Here is a 22,139-nt window from a genome sequence, read left to right as displayed (position 1 = left end):
ATGATCCATACAAAAAGTCAGATATTTTTACATTAATTGTTAAATAATTAATAGAGTTGTTATGTCAAAATACGATCATACCACTATAAACTATTGTTATTGAGTCAACATTCGATACAACAACATAAGCATCAATTTGGGTTATTTGGACTAACAAGAATGAAATTATTTTTAGAGACAAAACGGTATTGCATTTTGATTTTCTTTATCAAATTAAAATTATTTCTTGGCATTGGTGGATGTACAGGAATGGTTGTAGGCTAGTTTTTTTTTAGGATCTTGGTGTATTGACCCATGACTTTGTATTTTGGGAAGTTAACTAGTGGGTTGCTGGTGTATATCCTTTTGGATTTAGGCAACTTTGCTTTTGGGAGGTCTCTGTTCTACTTTGTGTAAAACTTTTGTATAACCTATTTCTTTAGTTTTTATTAATATATGAGATGTGCTTTTCAAAAAAAAAAAAAAAATCAACTCCACCATGTAAACATCAAATATGCAATTGACTTATCATATAATTCTTTTATGATAGCTACCGTTATACAAAATCATTTGAATGTATATTAATATTGTCATAGATAACAAATGTGACAAAATAAAAAAGAAAGCGTCGTATCTTATTGATAACATTAATGATGATAATGAAAAAATTACCGAGAGATTCACACGATTTGAGGTTGAAAAATGTTTACTCATGGAGGTAATAGGATGGTGTTAAGAAAAGGTGAGTTGTAGAGGATTTGCAAGGGAGGCAAAGAACAAAAAAGCACAATATGAAAGTGATGCTCACGTTTTAAGATTTAAAGGAGATTTTCACGTTAGTTCAATTTTTATTCAATGAAAAATGTATCCATTTACATAAGTTCAATTTTTAACCAAAATAAAACCTCTTTTTAAATCAATTAAAATTTAATCAATATAAAATGCTCTTTCTACATATGTTAAAAAATAATTCATTTAAAAAAGTTCTCTTAAATTTCAAGAATACCATTGTATTATTTTTACCTAAGTGTTATTTATCATTCCATGTAGAAAACATGACGTAATACACAACTTTTTTATACTAATGGACTACATATGTTAGTCTACTTAAATAATGTTTTAAAAAAATCGATAAGGTACCAGGTCAATGAGTTAAAAATTGAATTCATAGACATTTATTGAATCACATGTCCAGATCTTTATTTATTTATTTTTTAAATTATGTCTTATTTTTTTTGGTAAAGATAGGAAAAATTACAAAGATGACCGTAATATAATATACAAATTGTACAGTAATAAAATATGTTAATTTAATAGTCATTAAAATGTTAAATAATTATATTTATCTAAGTTCAAGTCTCTTGATATTTAAATTACCTTTTATTTTTGTCAAAAAATATATCATATTATAAAAGATTAATCAAATACTATCGAGAATTCAACATTTTTACAAACAACATAATTAACACAAACACTTAACGTCTAAACTCCAACAACATGCTGACCTCATAAGACTGGGACATACTTATATAACTGAGTAACCTTAACTAGTTACCATGTTCAAGGACTAAAAGTTTAGGAATTAAAACTAATAAAATTGTTTAAAAACTAAAAGTAAAATATATCAACTTAAAAACTAAAAGTATATTCAATCATAATTAAAAAAAGAAATATAACACTACTCATTAACAAAAATAACCTGATCAAACTAAAAATATTTTACGTAAATCACAATTATACTCACCTTGATTAAAGACGAGATCTATCGAGATAGAATTCACTATAATCTCATTAACTTAATCTTTCTTAACTTCTCACTTGAACCAGCCATTAAATTACTACTGAATTACTTTCACGCAACCAAATCATATAAAAATTATTGTAGTTATTTCAATAGCATATACCCGTGACGTACTCTTATATCAGTTAAAAAATTCTATAAATTATCAACAAAAAAATAATATTAAACAGTTTCATTAATATTTTTGCTTTAAGAAACCAGGAAAAATATTTAAAAACTTGTTAGGAATATTAACATTGTTACTCTTCCATAAATTAGTGAACTCTTCATCTAGATGAAAAAATCCAGATATCAAATTCGCTAGCCAAGACAATGAAAACCTTTAGATTTGGATAACAACACAAGGAATTCAGAACTAGGCAATACATTTGCAAGACGATGCTCTACCAATCCTTCAGCAGCTGACTAGCAACATCCTTGTAGCTAACTTTCTTTTTCTTTATAGTTGTAGGCTCTTCTTCTGCATTGGAGCTTTCTGGTAGCTTCTCTGCCTCTGCATTGGAGATTTCTGGTTGCTTCTCTTCTCTAAGACTAAGATTCATAGGTTGCTCATCTTTTTTGGTGGCAAGGCTAGGAATCATGTCAAATAACATCGCCTGCAAGGGGTCAGCTGAAATTTCAAGTTTCTCAGACACCTCATTGTGCTTATCAGCCATTTCTAATTCAGGAACCAATGTTCTTTCATGTTCATTGCTTTTCAAGTCTTCTTGCTTGTCTATATTATCTGGTCTAGAACTTTCCACTGTTTCAGCAACTTGGACATATCCACGTTCCTCACTCTCCTGGGGTTCTGAATGTTTCTTGTAAAAATCAAGACTTCTTGCGCTAGTGTCAATCTCCTGCTCAATTGGTCTTTTGTCATGAGAATCACTTTCATCTGATGATTCATATTCATATAACTTAGCAGGCTTTTTCACATTTTGTACTCGTGCTCTTCGGGCTTGTTTGGCAGCTGGTTTTACTTTTTTGGTACCACTGCCTGCTGGTCTTCCTCTTTTTCTTTGGCCACCCTTCTCTTGGGATACCAAAGCCATACTGTCTTCACAAGCAGCTTTTGCACTTCTCTGTTGATTTCCCTTGACAGAGTTAGAAATATTTTGGTCTTCTACATTATATCCACTCTGATGAGCCTCTAACACCAAGTCCTGTTCACTAAAACACAGAGAGAAAAACCATCAAATGCCAAGGAAAATATTGATAAAATAGAAGTTCTAAGGACGACTCCTACATTCAACCATAGTTAATCACGTCAATTATGCATTTTTTGCCTGATGTACCATTTCAAAGACAAGGGGGTTATCATCATCAACATTCTTAGCAGAGGTATACTAGAACACCGAAAAAAATGTTTGAAATAAATAAAAAATACAAATACTAAGTTCTAATTTTTATCAATCTACCGGCTCAGTTTTGACAGACAAGGAGATGATTTCTCTGCATGAGTCAGTTCTTCATAGTCTAACAATATGATGTGGATCATGGTTCAAATTTGATTGTGTGAGCTAATCAATTCAATTTATCATTTTTTTTTATTCTTCTCCCCTATCATTTTATTTCAAGATGAAGCCAATGAAATCTAAAGGAAGTTGAAGCATTTAGGTTTGGCCATTTTCTAAAGCCAGTCTTGCGAATTGTCATCAAATTGACCCCCCTTCAGAAACCAAAACAATTTACAGTAATACTTTCTATTTATATGTAACGCTTTATCTCATTTTAGCTGTTCATCTTTCTATTTCACTACCAAATTCATGGCAGTCAATTCTAGCATCCCCCATTTCATTAGGTTGCATTAAATAGCCTTATTAAAGCTTATAAAAATAAATAAATAATTGGATGCTAATTGAATTGGCATAACATGAATTTAGATCTCACAGAACTTTTAATTATTGCTACACCAAAGGACCATCTACTGTGTCAAAGACAAGATCAAAAGTGAAAAATTGTTATCTAGTACACTGGTGCAAATGCCCGAAGAAGAACTCGGCATAATACCTTAGTTACATGTTACAACACTTGTGAGGAACATATAATATATCAAAATATTAAAGCAAGACTCCGACATTGTCATCCTCCAAAGTCAGAATATAACTGTTGTGCATGCATAACCTTACCAATCTTCAGCAGTTGACTCTTCTATTCCCCAGGGCTTCAAACTGTAAGAGTCTTCTGATAATCTTTGGCTACTGTCTGAACAATCTTCTAACCACTGGGATTTAACTATGCACAGCCTCTTGCTTCGGAGAAATTTTCTTTCTACTGAAGTGAAACTACATAGTCGAAATTTCCCCCTCATGTCCCAACCCAAAGAGGAAAGAAAAAGGAAGGGGGGAGGGATAGATTAGAGAGCATGTGAGAACACAAAATAACATACAAATAATTATCATTCACCTAGTGATGTCAAACCAAGCTGAGAAATGAAGTTTTTATTCACCACTTTTTTTAATAAGAGAATAAGTTTATTAAGATGGAGAATGTCATTAAGCTGGGAATGAAAATTGAAGTTCATAACTCGTAACTCTGATCAATCAATAGTAAGAAACATCATTTTCTCCTAAAATTACAACCACCATATAGTTGTTCAGATACATTGAAGGAGCACCAGAAGAAAGCTTACTCTATGGAAACAAGGGCCATATGAGGATCTGTCATTATACATATGCTGATGTGGCAAGCTCTATCTCAAATAGACATCCTATGTCAGTATATTGTGTTCTCATTATACTTTGTACCGAATATGGAAAAAAAAGGACACCACTACTTGAGCAGTTATGCTTGCCAAGACCCTTGTTTTATTAGTATCATCTACAAAACTACCGAGATACATCAACTATATTACTATATATAAGTCATAAGATAAGTATTAGCACCTTCATGCGCAGGTTATATCTCAATAGACTCTTGTTTTTCAACATTCATTTTTCAAAAATCATGAAAATAAATAAATTAAAAAGAAACAAAATTTTGAAAAACAATGAATGTGTTAGAAGATAAAAGGAAAAAAAGAAAAAAAGAAAAGAAAAGAAGAGTGAAGTATGGGGATTTTGAAACCCAACACTAAATTATGTATGATAATGGACAACCAGTATAAAAATTAATGTTTAAAATGGATCATTGAACTTCTTAAGAGACAAATTAATAGGTAAAATAGTGGTCGAGCCATTGGTTGAACTAGCGAAACAAACACACACACACACACACACACATATATATATATTATTAAGTAATAAATTAACATTAAATTGTGAAAATCTGAGCAATCTAAGTACGAGGGCTTGCACTACACAGGCCCATGAATTACAACCAGATTCTTTGTAATCAGAAAATAAGAGGTCTAGCAGTATCTCAAATAAATAATAGCAATCAATATGTGGACCACATATATAAGCATGCTTTTGATTAAAAAACACAAAACTGGCTCAAACCAGTTTTGAACCAGTTTGACCAGTTCTCTGATTGCCTGGGTTTTTGGATTGTTTAAAGCAGTGACTTGATTGATTCACTGTTTTCCCATCGTACTTGCCAGTCTAGTCTAGTTTTTTTTTGTTTTTTTTTATTTTTTTTATCAAATATAAGAAACATGAAAAAAAAAAAAAACCTAAAAATTGAAAAACTACAACTATCATGTAATTAACAAATTATACTAGTTGATGATACACACTTTAAAAGGTGCTAATATAGACAGACCACTTACCTACTCTCTATTTCTTCAAAGTCAGTCTGACATCCTGGAACGAGCAAGGCCACTAAATGAGATGCACATGCAATATTAGAGGTAACTTTTCCACCACCCATGAGAACTTCAACCTTGAATCTCCTCAAAGAAAGTTGCAATATAAAATGCCAATCTCCTTTCCTATATGAAAATATTGAATAAACAGAGAGCTAAGGAACAAGCTTAGTGAAAATAATGATATCATAATCAAAATCCAAAATCTCATCAAGAGCTGAAGTTAAAAAATAGATTTGATTTAAGATTATATCTTACAATGAAGGTATTGAAGTGTGGAAATAAATGGAGCATCCATAAAATAAAGACCACTTATCCTTTGGACAGTATTTTTTCCTGTAATGATCGACAGTGCTGACATCTTCTGACCTATGAATATTGCTTAAGAGCTGCATAGGATGATACGAGTGAAAGTTAACTCAATTTACTGGCATCAGCTATATTGACTATGCTAAATATTAAGGAAGAAAATGGCAGATCAATCCAGTAGTTACTAACTACGATGTGAACAACCCATCATATAGCAAAGGTCCACAGCACACAAAATGGACAAAAAAAAAAGTGAGTGCAACAATCAAAGGTAACTAAACTTAATTGAAAGCCATATCCCAATTTTCATATTAACATGGTGATTCCTTTCCTTCAAATTTCAATTTGAATTTTTACTTTAGACAGAGAATCCAAAACTTGACAAGATACAAACTAGCTAGCAGCAAATGCAATTACCTGCTTGATGTCTCCAAGAGCAAGATCCAAGTAGTAAGAGTCTGAGAACTCATCAATTTCTTCTTGTAACTTCTTCTTTGTCTGTTCAGATAGGAAGAGGAAGTACCTTTCAAAGGAAACATTGGAAGCAATATACAATCAAAAGAGCTTTTACAGATGTAAATAAGTTTATATTCAGCATATATCTTACTTTGGATGTAAGCAGACAAGCTTCTTTTGTGCATAGGAATCTAATACCCAAGAATAATGAATGATATCACCGTGACGTTTTGCTGCTTCGAATTTAAACCCTACAGTACAGACAACAGCCTTTTATTAGATCTTCAGCCAATAAAGCTGTCTTTTTCACACAGGCATTTGCAGACACACACATATATAAACAGCGAGAGAGAGAGAGAGAGAGAGAGAACCCTTGCTGTCTGCTGCAACACAATGCGTGACTGAGTTATTCAAATTCATTGAAAAAGTTCCCCCATTCTCAGCAATTATTTTGTGAAAGGACTCAAGAGAATGAGATGGAGGCACATTAACAAAGTCTGTACATGTCAAGGGAAATATATTGCACTTATAAGCATTTTAAGATCAATCGGGATGATTGATGAAACAAATTATTTCTCCAATGTTGTTACACTCTCATCCATTAGAAAAATTACAAGGAAAAGGGGTAATACAACATAAAATATCTTTGTAATGGAAAGAATTGTGTTCCTTCTATTTTAGTGAACAAAAGGCCCTTTTACTATGAGGAACACAAGTATAATGAAGCCTGAAGGGATTGTCATCACATTTTGTGCATATGCTATTGCTTTGTTTTGACTAAACAAGCATTTCAGTGAATGTAGAGTGAGAAAAAAAAATATATGAACATATTGAAGCACATGCAACTCGATAAAAAATTAGGAGAAGAGGGAATTTGGAAAATGTTAACAAATGTAGATGCAGATCATGAATGTGTAGAACAAAATAGGGTATTTGTACATCGTCATACAGGAATTCAACAAACTAATACAAAGAAAGGACTTGAAAACCTTCATGCAAACTAATACACACCAACTTTAACATGAGGAAACAAATATAAAGGCATAATTTTAAAACAAATTATAAGAAAAAAAAATTCAGCAGTTAGTGGACAGGTGATTGGTAGACAGCAAGATTGTCCAGGATACAGAACATCATGTTGGAAAATATTAAGGAACTCCCCTTAATGCTGGAAACATCAGTTTGAATTAAATGCGAAGGAACAATGGACATGTTTTTCTTTTCTCCCCTTTTGGAGGACTTTGTTTGCTTTGGTTTATTGTCCTGCTTGCTGCCATATTCTGTACCCCTCTGTGTGGTACCATTGCTAGAATGTACTAGTTCTATAAATGCTGTAAAGGGAGAAAAAGAAAGGAATCAGTCTTGCTGCAACATCATCAATGAAGATACCAAAATCCTATTTTGCTAATCCCTTACATTGAACATCAAGGCATTCATGCCAAGCTTTATCATATCTCACCCTGTCAATCCTGGGAAATCTCAGACTGTAGGGAGCAGCAAATACCTGTAAATAAAATAATTCAGCTTAAAACTGTGCAGCTCACAAGAGAACAAAGATTATGTAGACAGAATAATCTATAGTTCAGATAGACAGCATTTGGAAGGAGATACCTCAGATTCTATAGTTCGGATGTCACTGGTTATAGACAGAATAATTGATCTGCATGAAGAGAAAGGTAATTATTGATCAACGTTGAAAATACAAGTGACATACACTTACTGGGTTCATAATTAAGGTGGAAATACTTACTTCTCAGGGCTATCAACCCACACATCAGGTCTTTCCTTTGAATGATTAGTTACTTGATAAAAACTTGGTGGCCTCTTCTTTGGATATTCATACTTTCTGAGAGAGAAAGAGAAAGAGATGTTGAAGATATTTGATAAATTATAGAATATCATTTTAGCTTCATTACCAGAAAATACAACCAATTAAAACACACAATAAGGACAAAAAATACGAAATATTACCTAAAAAAAAATTGACCTGAAAATATAACTTACCTGAAGTAAGGTTTTAGTTTGGTTACTACAGCATCAAGCTCATCATCAGAGAGTCCAGTACCAACTCTGCAAAAGGAGATAAATCTGCAATATAAAGAAGGACCTGATTAATAGTGCTATGTACAGATAGCTATGCATATAAGTCAAATTGTTAAAACAAACTAGTTTAAAGTATCACAACTATCTACTTTATCCAAAAAGTGGTACCATAGTTTGCTAACAGTACAAGAACAAAATCAAACATCCAGAAAATTTGCAATGGTTCACCAAATTCAATGCACAGCTCACTTATATTACAGGCATGGGTGTATGTCCATGCCAAACTAACTTATCAAATTTCAAGTATACTACTTAACTTACAATATGTTTGCAATGTTGAAAAACTCTAAATTTTAATGCAGAAATTGAAATTTTTTGAAGGCAAGAGGGAACGAAATTCATTAATCATTTAAATAAGAAAAGGGATGCAGCTGAATCTTGGTCATATGTTTAAGTGTTGAACACTTCAACCAAACATAATTTCCCACTGATTTATCTCTTTGGTTCTCTCCCCCTTCTCAATTGACAAAGCCAACTGACTTTATCATCGAAGCATGCAAAATTGAATGTGCCAATATTAAATTCACACCCATTTTCTCTTTGATAACAACAAAAAAAACCCGCTTTTAGATAGTAAATCAACTTTACGGAAAAAAAAAAAATTTGTTGGAGAATAATCATAAGCTTCAAAATTTTTGATGCATGAAAAGAACTTCTTTTTCAGATAAAAAACAATTCTTAAAATTTCAGCTATTATCTGAAACAAGCAACTTTTTTGCGAACAGTTTTTTTGCTAAAAAAAAAAAGCTGAAACCTCTTTTAATAATTTGTCCCAAACACACTCTCAATATATCTGATGTTATACTCAACATCACAAGGAAGATGACCGTGTATTGAATGGACTGCAATGACACAACTAATCTTATATTTTTACTACCAAGGATTGAGAATACAACTTGGAGCAGTAGAGAAGAGGGGAGTAGCAGCAGAAGTGAGTTGTTGTATGAATGTGGTTGTAAAGGTGAATTAGGCAACAATGATGGTGGTTGCTGGAGGTGGAGTGATGGTAGGTCTGTGGCTGCAGCAATGATGGGGGTTGAGGTTATGTGCTACAGGTGAAGGAGGGGGGAAGGAGAGGAGGAAGAATATGATGGGTGGTGTTATGGTGACGCGGAACTTGATGGAGAAGCAATCAATGATAGCTCGAGAAATATGCTTTTCTCGCTGTATATTTAGGGGTTAGTTTAGATTCTGTTAGTTGGTATAACTGACACCTGTCAGTCAGTTATAACTGACCTGTTCACTGATGATCCTCTGGTCTATATATACTTGTTGCAACAGAGGTTCATCATCTTTGTATCATTTTTCAGATCCAGTAATAAAACATTTTCAGCATTCTCGCTTGTCAATTTCTCAATATGGTATTACACAGCTGATTTAACATTTTTAGAGTATATAAGACATGTGGCAGTGATGATGTGGCAATTAGATTGCCACACCACCACTTAACAGAATCAAGCCAACAACAGGGACTAAAATTGGTCCCAACTTACAAGGGACCAAAACCAAAAGTTGACAATTATAAGGACCTAAATCATAAAAAATCCATAACAAATTTATACCGCTTAGGGTGTGTATTTGGGGATGGACGCTCTGCAAGGCCAACCAAGAACTGAGCAACCTGAAAAGAAAAGCATGCCCCTACAAGTTCATTTGAAGAACAAAATAATAATTTGGTAAAAAGTCAAATGCTATGAGAAAATGACTAAACCTCTCCTCCACGTCGTCCAGAACCATAGTAACCACCTACAAATAGTAAAAACAGCAAAGTCAAGATAATCATCTTAAACAAGCTGCTTCAAGATGTATAAATTTAAGAACACAATTTAAATACCTATGATAAGTACATCCAGATCAGAACCAGCTTGAATGTATTCTGGCTTCAGTTTCAGCCACTTTCCACTACGATCACTAGGTTCCCATTTGGAGCTGCAGTCTTTTAAAACAATTCCCTCGTCTCTAAATAAAGGAAAAGAACAAGATGCATAAGTGTACATGATACACCGAGACTTCCAATTAGGAGGGTGAATGTGAGGAGGAACAGAAGAAAAGTAGTGAATTGCAGCCTCTGAAATAGTGTAACTGTCTAATGACTGTCCAGCTTACAGCCATAGTTAGTTAGGATTAAGGTTGTTGTAATAGAAATGAAAAAAAGGAGAAAGGGGAAGGAGGAACGGAACTTTTTCAGAGAATCATAAGTACAAAGAACACTGGTCTCTCAAACACTAGTACCTATACGAACCTTCTGCTATATCCAGTTCTGTAATAACACTAGAAATGAAGAAGGAAGGCTAGGACTAAGGAACCACAACTGGGTTTTGATTTGGCTACATTGGAAGTCCAACATTGCCTACATCAATTACCAGGGTGCAGTTTATATACTTATTAGACAATTTGATTTAAAGCTGGTGGATATTAAAATGGATAAAACATGGTATTGAAGTCAACAGCGCAATCAGGCTCTGATATCATCTTAGAATGTGGATTTGAGTCTAATTCAATCTTACAAAATTAACTTGTAAGGTGAAAGTTGTCCCCACTTATATATACTAATTTGGCTTTATGACTAGTCGATATGGAATCTCCAACAATGTAGATAATGCACAAGCTCACCAACCTTGTGCTGAAATTAAATCTTCAATCCTTGCCACACTTACTCTTCTAAAAGCTAAAAAATAAAAAGGTTCAGTTTCATTTCAGCACAAGGTAAGGAAGTTTGTGCATTATCCATGCTTCTAGTCCAAAGGGCCCTTCATGTTAGATATTATAATATAAAACTATTCAGGCATCCTTTTCACCTATCCACCTAAAGATTTGGTATAGTTGGTTCATGATATGCTCCTCTCTTATACTGAAGGCTTGTGTCATTTAGTTTGACACAAAAAAAGGGCTATTAAGTGTTAAAGACTTTCCAAATCCCCTAGATCAGTCTTTGGACAAGCCAGTTAAAAAAATTACAGATTTCCGCTTTAAATGTCCACATATAGCATGGTTGGCAATATTAACCAAAATAAATCAAGGTTTTCACTAACCTATTTTCAATGGTTTCTTTGAAAAACCTCTCGACTTCATCCACAGTATGAGCAATAAATGACCAACAAGGTTCACCTGTGTAACAGCACAAAAATCACAAATATTATACAAGCATATGCTAACTCGTTGAATCAATAACAAGAAAATCACGTGAAAATTAACAAATGAGGATATTGAGATTCGATAATAAATATAGCATCAAAGATATGCATATTGCCAGTAGAAATGTTGGTGCACACTCAAGATTAAAAAATACACATCCATAATAAAAATATATATATTGTTGATTTGGAATGACAAGGCATTGCAACAAGACAAAGGAGATGGCCAGAGAAAGTGTAAGTATTACCATTCACCAAACTTAATTAGTTCATGCCATCCTCATCACGACACTTCAACACCTAAAAATCCTTTCCTTTTATCCCTTCTTAAGAGTCCGACCAATTATGAGTTTCTGAATAGACTTATACATGAATTTTAACTTTTATCTTCCTTTACACTTTTTTTATTGGGTAAAAAGAAAAATTTATTAAGATGAAGAAAAGATAATTACAAAAAGTCTAGTGAATCAAGGATAATCCATAACAGAAAAGTTAAAAATAAATAAATAATAATAATAATAATAAAGAACAGTGAAAAATCTCAATGAAGGAAAAATAGAAAATTACCCAATAACTCAATATATCTACTAAGGAAATCACTGTAAAAAGACCAAGTGCTTTAAGAATAAGAATGCAGCAAGGCTGTCGACATATTAGAAATGGAAACTCCCCTGAAACACCGTGAGCTGAGAAGCCATATGCATAATCCTACTCTATAACAAGTTTGACGGTAAAGACATGTCCTTGACGATATGGGCATTTCAGCTCCGCCAAAATACACTTTAAGGGATTCTTGCTACATGAGAAGTATGGTGTTGTGTCATTGAAGGGCTTCATTTCATTAGCTACTGTACAATATTTACTACTAGGTGTAATCACCTAGAATAGATTAGTGTCCCCAAACCTCACACACATTCTCTTTCTCTCCAGCTTTCCTCAAGTTACAATAAGAAAATATTGTCAGAGTTGCCTTAACATGTCTTAGAATATAAATTTCATTTATATGTTTGAAAAAAATCAACTCAAGCCACATAAGCAATCTACAATCATGAAAGTTGGATACTAGATAGTGAGAGACAAGACAAATGCTGATGAGAAATTCTTACCAGAAGAAAGATGGCTGTTGATACCACCATTAGGTACTAAAATTTCCAAACGACCCTTCATTGGCCTTACAATTTTACACAAAATCTCATGTCGTTCCTTCAAAGTTTGGTGAATCACACTAGTATCTCCAAAATAAAGGATATCAAATGCAACATCTAGCCACTCTCAAGTCAAGGAATATCGTATATAATTGTCTTGCATTAGAAAATCTTCATCACATATTAGATATTCATTCTTCCATTGAAACCAAAACCATATCAAATTTCCTGATAGCTGGAATTAATAGTTGAAATGTTCAGATACAAGGATACAGCATAACTGCATCAAGAAAGGACCTAGAAAAGGTTAAAATTGAACTTGATAGTTACTTATAAAAAGTTAAAAAAAAAAAAAAGCAAGAAAGAAAAGATTCAAAATAGAAAACCTGTCTATCACTATCAAGTCCATCTCTTGCTGCCTTGGCTGCCCAGAATAGAAAATATTAAATGGTAGTGTAACAGAAAATTAAAATTTTACAGTGACCAAGCCATATTAAAATACATACCTATTTCCTGATTTGAGCCAAACTCAGCAAAACGTTTCAAGGATGTGTCCCACACCAACATTTCACCATCAAGGATGCACCTAAGAAAAATCACAAGGACCCAAGAAAAAAAATACACAAGCTATTTCAGAAGCATACATACACCACTTCTTTATATATACATTATATCAGACATAGCCCCTCCAAATTATAGTTGCATGCACCCTTCCCATCAAAAGAATAAAAGAATGGGACAGAAATTATTCAAAATAAACAAAATTGTAATACACGAAACACTATAAATGTTCACCTATCTACAAGAACATTTTGAATTATGATTTCTGACATCGCATGTGCATATTCAGAATGATCAATAAAGTTCCTGCAATAGTGGATGAAAAAGTAAATAACAGAATATCTATCTTGAGAAGAAGAAAAAAATCTGCAAGAAATAAATTGCGTAACATTATAACATTCATAGTGTTACATTACGTTGCATTGTTGATTCTTCAATAAGTTGCCATATTAATATAAAATAATTCACCGAGCATTCTTATGGCTTCAAGGTCAGAAATAACACACACAGGAAAAGTGGGGTGAAAACAAGAATCCCCCTAAAGTGAAAGGGCCACAGTCTGAAGTAAGAAATAATAATGAAAATATAAAATATATTCAGATATAAAACATGCATGTGCACTTGCCTTGAGAAAAAATGTATCTCAGTTCCATTTTTATGAATTTGAATGCGGTCACCATCAAATTTGCACTCAACAACCACTTCCTTCCCATGAAGCTAAGTAAAAGTAGAAGCATACAAAAAGGAAAAGTGAGTAATAAATACCAAACTAATGAATTCACTATGCATGAAATCATGTATTATGATTCTTAAAAAATTTGACTTAAGGCCTAACTTAACCCCACAAAACTGACTTGTATTTACACCTTATGTCTAGTCAATGTGGGACTAAACAGCCACCCTTGAGGATGCAATTAAGGTAATCCCCAAAGGGGCCGCAGCTAAAGCAGGCAAGGGTTGACCGCAATTAATGTGGCTTTCCAACAATGATATGATCTATCTAATATTTTAAAATATAGTTGTTAAAGTCCTCAACTTCTGTGTTGAAAATCACCTTAAAGAAGCATGCATAATCTTTGCCCGCAGTTTAAATTAGAATAGGTGGTCAGTGGTCACTGATGTTGAAATTATAGGGTTTAGATAGGGAAGGAAGAAAAGAAAGAATGCTTTCAATAATATTCTTCTCAAATTGATATGGCAATATAATGATGTGGTACAATACAACAGTGAAATCACTAACCTATGTTTACACTAGGAATCAGGTTTGGACTCCTAACACTAATCAATAAGGGAACAAATAACTCGATTAAAGATAAAAATAAAACCCCAAGGAAGATCCCTCAAATTAAGGTAACCCAAATACAAAATTAACCCTAAAATAATCATTAATAAAAGAAATAACAAATAATGCCACACACTGTTAGATATTTTGTATATTTTAACAACTGAATACTGACAGACACTGTTAAAGAAAGATAAGAGCCATTCATTCCAGATATTTATTGTCAGGATTTGAAGATGTCCCGAGGGAGATTTAGAGATAGACTAGAATGAGTGGTGGTAGAACTTCAAAAATCAACAATTCTTTTACCTAATATTGTACTAGTACGGCTAATAAAAAGAAGTTAATAAAAAACTTGATGCAATTGACACCCCAAGAAATGATTTACCAATCATTTCCCAAGTACATTGCATCTAGAAGTGATCAGATGTCTTAGTTTTCTTAAGTAAACATTTAGAAATGCAGATCTGAATGAATTCACAGCATAGGAAGTTCAAAGACTTGTGCTATGCTTCAAGCTGAAAATCAGATATTTCACAACAGAATTTCAGCTATTCATTTGGCAATTGACGAGAAAACCTATGATGCTTGATGGGTAACAAGGAATTAACTTGATCAAGATGACAAAGACAACAAAAACTTTTTTATCAACACTGGGGTAAGGAGCAATGCTGTCAAAGTAGTGGCAGACTTCAGCCCTTTGCACAAAGTTCTATGAAAAGCAAAAGAATATAAGATTAGAAGAATATCTCAAATGAAGTGTGAAGAGACAGTTGAAATGAAGATGCTTTGCAGCATTGAAAGATTGGACGGAGTTAAGCTCCAAGTAGTTATCTTTGTGACTCTTCTAATCACTTGTGCCTTGGCAGTTATTAGAAAATGTTTTCCTTTACTAAGGGGGGTGTATTGGATTAGGATTTTAAAGGACTTTTTTAGTTAAAAAAAATCTTGCGGATTTTAAAAGACTTTGCAGGATTTTCATGACTTTTAAGATTTTGCAAGATTCTACAAGACTTAAAATCAGGATTTTAATGGATTCTGCAAGACCTTTAAATTAGGATTTTAATGGATTCTGTGGGATTTTGTGGAGTTTTGACATTTGATAAGATTTAAAAAAAATTATACATTCAAATTTAAAAAGAGTCAAAGATAAAAATAATAAATAAAAAAATAATGTCTAGATAAATAATAATAATAATTCTCTATAATATTCTATCATCTTTTTATAGCATCCACTATCAATTGTAACAATTCATCGGAATCATTCTTAATCCAAGCTTCATAGTTTTCTTTCTCTTTTCATTTTTCTTTATTATTTCCTTGTGAATCTTCCATTTGAATTACTAAAACAATATATGTTAAAAAATAGTTATATAAATAATTACGGATAATAGACAAAATCAATAAAATTATATTATTATTTTTAGAAGCACACCATCATACAAGATCGAATATATTTTTGCTATCCAAATGGATCAAATACCTCAGTTATTATAAAAAAAAATGTAAAAACGAAAATATAGAAACATAAGATAATTTTTTATATAAAAAAATTAGTATATTCGATACTGAAAAAATATTTAGATATATAATTTTTTTTATATAAACAGAAGTATTTAGATATAGAGAATATATATATATATATATATATATATATATATATATATATGATAATTTTTAACGATATTTATAAATATAAATTATTCTAACAAATATTTTAACAATATTTTCTTTTTTAAAAAATAAGTTAATGAAGGCATAAATCCTAAACCCTAAAAAATTAGATATTGCAATGTCTTATGTTAATTTTCTTTTTTTAAAATATAAAAAATCTTAATTTCATAATATAAAAATAAAAAAGAAAAATTCATAGTAAAAAAAATAAAATAATTGTTGAGTCATAAAAGGAGGAGGGATAAGAGTAACAAATTCAAGGGAAAGAGAGAATTCGCAATTTTTTTGCTAAGAGGGTTCTTCCCCCTACTAAGATCCATTTTTATCTCATTCTACTCACAAAAACCCTAACAAATTCATCTTTTATATATATATATATATATATATTGTTGAGATTATGATATCAATTTCATCTTTCACCTTTTTCTTTTCTTAACGTGTGTCATAAAAAAAATTACCACTTAAAAGTTAAAATTTCAAGTATTTTTTTTGTGTTATATAAAGGAACAAATTCAACTACATAGAATAAAATAAAGTAAGTCAATTAAAGAGAACGAACAGAAAAATAAAACAAGTCAATGACACTATCATTTACATATTAGAGTTTCACAAAATAGGAGAATGGTATGAGAATAGTATTATATATGAGCAATGAACAATAGTGTAGTATTATTAGTAGAGAAAAAATGGAGAAGACAGGAGCATAGAAAAAAAAGATGAAAAACTCACTTGAAAATTCTTAAAACACTTGAAAAATCATTTCAAACAATCCTTCAAAATCCGATGGGTTTGGATGGGATTGTTTTATGAATCTGGTATTTATAGATAACACTAGAAAGTCTTTCAAAATCCCTCTCACACAACAATCCTTTAAAATCCTTAAATTTTTGAATACCAATGGATTGTTTTTAAGTTGTAAAAAATCTCAAATGAATACCAGTGGATTTTAATGGACTCTTTAAAAAATCCTAAAAATCCAGATTAAATACCACTGGATTGTTTTTAAGTGACATAAAATTCTGATTGAATACCAATGGACTTTTTTACTCAAAAAAAGTCTTTTAAAATCCTACGAAATCCTAAACCAATACACCCCCCTAAAGTAAATATGACTATTTCACTCCAAAAATAATTAATATTTACTTTCAAAATATCCAACTAATATCTTAGCCATTGACAGAAACACAAAAAACAAAACAGAAAGAAATTTTAAAAAGAAAAATCTCTGTACAGATAGGATAAGGATGGATGATGGACACTGCCTTAGAACCTAATGGTCAAGTAGCATGCCATTTCAGGCGTGGGAGGTCCCACCAGTGGTTTCAAATCATGAACATTGTACTCTGTTCTCCATCTCCATGTGATGTAGCAATGAAAAGGGATAAGAATGACAAGTGATTTGGTTGGGGCATAAATGACTGATTAAAAGGCTTAGCAAAGCAAACCTTCTTCCATGCTTCAGTTGCATTACCAACTCTCTTAGCTAATTGGGGGCGTACAGCTTTTCCAACTTCAATATCCTGCAGAAGAAAAGAAGATTTAAGATTGATTTTACAAAGCATATTAACAAGCAATATGCAGATAAGAATTTCCATTTATATTTCGATCTTTATTTTCCATGGCGATACTTCAAACCTTTGATAACTGGTAATAACTTGAAATATCCTCTCAGCCTCATGGATTTATAATGAAAACTTTACAAAATCAATTCCCTAAGACTTCTATTTATAACTAATACATATATGATTTCCTATTCTAATTACCAAAGAAAACAACTGTATAAACTAATACCAATTAATTCACATTATATCAACCGTCCCTCCTCCTCAAGTTAGTGTATACAAGTCATAGGCATCATCAAGCTTGTCACACATGCATGTTAACTGTGGGCCTTGGGAGATAGAGAAAACATCTACTAGTTAATCATTAAAGTTCACATGAGGAAGTGGTTTCTCCAAAGAGGAACTTCTCTCAAAAACATGAAAGTCTATCTCATTATGTATAGTTCACTAACGAAAGATTGGATCAGAGACAATATACAAGGCTGCTTGCTTATGAAAAATGAGTTTGACAAAGCATGTTGAGTATAGTTGTAGATATACTATTTTAGAAGAAATTATTCTGTTTATTTCCCTTTCCTTTTTAACAGATTAATTTCTTTATTTCCTTTTATTAGGGCAGATTTGTTTGCTACAATCTAGCTCTATTACAGGTAAGCAGTTAGTAGCACAAGTGTAAATGACACAAATTCCTTGGTAGAATCGTAATTCAGAACATAACATTCAAAAACCCTTATTTCATTCAAGTAAGCCTATTTTGTAAAACTTCAATTCTACTAGTTGTTTTAACCAAACAAGTTCACACTGTTAAAAGTCATGGCTTGAACTTCTGCATTTGATCTACAACAACATTCTGCTTTTGGGTTTTCCAGAAGGGGCATTGCCCAACCCGGAATGATAGTGTTCAGCTCTAATTTGGCTCGTTTGGAGCCAAAGTTGAAAGAATAAATATGATAGTAATTGCCATCATTGTATGGGTTATACAGAGTTCCAAAACTATTTTACTAAATCAGAACTAACCTGCCGCTTATGACGTTGATTTCGATCCCTTAGCTTTTCACATACTAATTTTAAGTCACAGGTAACATTAAACAAGTCTTCTGCATCAGGATGGAACTCATGAAAAATGCTTTTTTCACTAATTCCCAGCTTTAGATCTGCAACAAAATTTAGTTACAGGCTCAAAGCTCATTTAAGATATTAAATCAATTTACTAGCGTAAATGAAAAGCACCTTTCAGAATTATCATGATAATCCACTTCATTTCCTGTGCATTAGTCTTTTGGATAAGGGTAGAAAGAACCAAAATTTTCTCAGCCCTGTAACAATGGGCATGTCATTAAGAAACACATTATATATATATATATATATATATATATATATATATATATATATATATCATAAAGAATAGTGAAGCCAAATGTTAAGACCATCAGATATTTTAACATCACCAATTCAACATGAAAAACTTAAAACATAATAGCAACATATTAGACAGGAATGTGGGGAGAGAATACCAGAGAGAGAATGTGTCATAGCTTATGCACATGTGCTGCTCTATTTTGAAGAAGCTAATATGGAATAACTTATACAAATTAACTTATACATATCATGTTTGGGTAAACTTCTTTAGAAACACTTCTAGGAGAAAAAAATAGAAAGTAAATATGATATAAGCTTCTCCAAAAGCTCTCCAATTAGTTTCTCCAAAATCCTAATTTTAATTTATGCATAAGCTAATATTAGCTTGTGAAAAAGTTTATTTTAATTTTTCTTCCCATTTTTTTCGTAAAAGTGCTTCTGGAAAAATTCATCCAAACAAATTCATAAGCTAATTTTAGCTTCTTATTTTCTTCTTCTATATGCGCTTAAAAAAAATAAAATCCAAACAGGTCCACTCTATTGCTGGATAGAGACTCATTGACACGTTTAAGAATTTTTCCATGGCCAGTGATTAGACACACAAGCATGTTCCAAAAGGAAAAAATCCTCTGCCTGTCGGTGATTATACATCAAGATGATTATTAAGCTAAAGAAAATATTTTTCACAAACCTCAATGCCCATAACCACAAGGAGAATTCCTTGCGGCATCAATTTTCTTTTCTCATGTCAATCAAAACGTTTCACATCAACTGCAAGGTTCATTCTTGTTTTCTCAATATTTCACAAACTCCCCCTCTATCAGAACTCATGCAATATCACACAGTAACTAAAAATGTTTTTTTTCTTCTTCTAAATCCACAGGAATTACAATGACACCAACTACAAATGTTTTTTATTTTTATTTTTAATCGAATGTCCAAAAGCTAACAACCAAAGATTAATCTGTGTTTGCGGAAATTATTTTAACACAGACAGTTATCGAAACTATGAGTACCAAGTTGACCCCATGTCAAGTGCAAGCCTTAAGACCACCGGGCAAGCTTGGCAACTAAAACTGTTAAATTGCTACAAACAACAACCAAATGCGGAACCGCAAACAACAAAAGCGGCTTACCTGCTTTCAGCGGAAGCCAACCTGTCAAGCAACTCATTAAGCTCCCTGATCGTCAATCCACCCGAAGCCGTCCCCTGCCTCCGCTGCAGCACCTGTTTCAAAGCCACCGCAATTAACATTTCCACTTTCACACAACCCTAAATTAAAACGACGATGTCGACGGACCAACCTCGGAGGCGACGAGGGCGAAATTTCCGGCGGTGGCGCCGGTGGAGGCGCCGCCCTTGCGCCAGTTGACGAGGCGGAGGGCGTCGGGGGAGTCGCGGGAGATGCCGAGGGCGTCGATGAGGGAGGTGGCGAGGACGGACTCCTTGAGGCCGTAGGAGCCGCGGTGGCGGTCGAGGTTGGGGAGGAGGAGGCGGACGGCGGGGAAGAAGTTGCGGTCGGTGCAGAAGGCGTCGAGGAACTTGCGGAACTTGGCGCGCTTCTTCGCCGACGACTTGGCTCGCTGCGTCCACGTGAAGAGGCTGCACAACACGCTCAACTTGGTTTGCTCCGTCATTTCAACGTTGAGTTTGAGCCAGTGAAGGAGTGAGTGTGGTTTTGATTTATATAGATTCTGTTGTGTGACTTGTGAGGGAAACGGTAAACAGAACACCGAGACTTCGACTTGCTTAACTTGCTCCATACTCTCCTGTTTTACGTTGATTATACAATTTTTTTTTGAAGAAAAAATTCAAATTTTTATCTGTTTCGGTTTATTATTTTTTATTTTGAATTAAATTTTAATACTTTTAAAAATGAAATTATTAACGGTTAAAAACATTTTATATCATGATGTAAATTATTATTTTAAATGTAAACTATAATTTATTTATTATAAAAATTAATTATAATATAATCATATATTCATAAATATTTATTTATTATAAATTTTAGTTATAAAAAATATATTTTGTGTCTACATTAAAAAATAAAAATTATTATTATTATTGTGAATAATTTTAAAATTAGATGAAAAAGAAACTTGTAAGTTGCAAGATATAAATAATGATAAAAAAAGTTTATCCAAAACTAAACATAAAAGACGATTGCTATAAAAGGATAATGTTTTTATAGATAAATATACTAGTGACATTTTATCTAGCATGTGAAGTGATACTATTAAAGTATGATCAAGTTCAATGTTCCAAATAATGTATAAGGTAAATATGATGTCATCATGTCAAGGAGTTAAGTCTTAAAGAAGTCAAGAGAAATGCGTTGAACTTAAAAGAAGAAGGTCTAAACTTTTATTAAATTTTTAGTCACTTTTAGTAGTTTACTTTATCTTTTTTGTGTATTTTCTCTTGTAAATATTTTCTTAATTTTGACATTGTATTAATTAGAATAGGAGATTTGAGCTTGTTGAACTTAATTGACCCATGAGAGTATCTTTTGGTCTATCAGAGGTGACATCCACTTGAGGAGGAGTCCATGTGAGTTAGATGTCGACTTTATGGAGACAAGGTGTCTCATGGTTCAATTCAAGTAGCCAACATATCACATGATCTTGTTTAATCACACCTTTGGTATCTTGTCATGTGACAAGTCCCTATCAGCTCTTCTAGATCTAGGTGTTGAAATGACTCATACTTTCCTTGTCTTGCCACGTGACAAGCTTCTATGGACTCTTCTAAATCTAGGATAGTGACATTTTTAGGAGAGAAATATGAATTTCAAAATATAACAAAAGTTAATTGTCTTGAGTATAAGTTAACCTAACCTTGATTGCACTTTAACCATAGTTAGTTTAACTTGCATTACAAGCAACCAAACTCTATATATAGTTTTTCCCTCCCTTGGCCAAATCACTTTTGATCAATAGTGAGAAATAATATTGAGATTTCTCTTCCAAAGTTCTTAATTCTCTCTTTTGGGGAAAACCTATCCTTATAAACTTGTATCAAGGAATTCCTCGTTATAGTAAGT

General features: G+C 32.5%; 1 protein-coding gene across 1 annotated transcript; it reads right to left on the bottom strand.

Moving 5' to 3' along the window:
- Positions 1-1,987: 1,987 nt before the first annotated feature.
- On the bottom strand, positions 1,988-20,824 carry ATLIG4 (DNA ligase IV). Its single transcript, XM_083059289.1, has 27 exons — positions 20,398-20,824; positions 20,229-20,320; positions 18,964-19,049; positions 18,751-18,887; positions 17,617-17,691; positions 13,841-13,932; positions 13,450-13,521; positions 13,161-13,240; positions 13,041-13,078; positions 12,928-12,934; positions 12,616-12,771; positions 11,408-11,483; positions 10,210-10,334; positions 10,087-10,121; positions 9,938-9,996; positions 8,277-8,360; positions 8,023-8,118; positions 7,884-7,932; positions 7,689-7,776; positions 7,400-7,603; positions 6,644-6,769; positions 6,424-6,523; positions 6,234-6,339; positions 5,766-5,896; positions 5,472-5,633; positions 3,892-4,047; positions 1,988-2,932 (listed from the first exon to the last, which is right to left on the bottom strand). The coding sequence occupies exons 1-27, from the start codon at positions 20,728-20,730 to the stop codon at positions 2,164-2,166; spliced, it is 3,534 nt and encodes a 1,177-aa protein (XP_082915415.1). The 5' UTR covers positions 20,731-20,824; the 3' UTR covers positions 1,988-2,163.
- Between the last annotated feature and the right edge of the window lie 1,315 nt (positions 20,825-22,139).

This window comes from Cajanus cajan, chromosome 1 (assembly GCF_000230855.2).
Source record: "Cajanus cajan strain Asha chromosome 1, NIPB_CcT2T_4, whole genome shotgun sequence".
Taxonomy (NCBI): domain Eukaryota; kingdom Viridiplantae; phylum Streptophyta; class Magnoliopsida; order Fabales; family Fabaceae; genus Cajanus; species Cajanus cajan.
This window is presented reverse-complemented; position numbering and strand designations above follow the sequence as displayed.

What these genes read in the sequence shown, in the direction of transcription:
- ATLIG4 (XM_083059289.1), bottom strand. Translation starts at nt 20,730, where the DNA reads ATGACGGAGCAAACCAAGTTGAGCGTGTTGTGCAGCCTCTTCACGTGG. An exon ending in TCGCCCTCGTCGCCTCCGAG is followed by an intron (nt 20,321 to 20,397) that starts GTTGGTCCGTCG and finishes GCTTTGAAACAG; the next exon opens with GTGCTGCAGCGGAGGCAGGG. An exon ending in GAGATACATTTTTTCTCAAG is followed by an intron (nt 13,522 to 13,840) that starts GCAAGTGCACAT and finishes CCACTATTGCAG; the next exon opens with GAACTTTATTGATCATTCTG.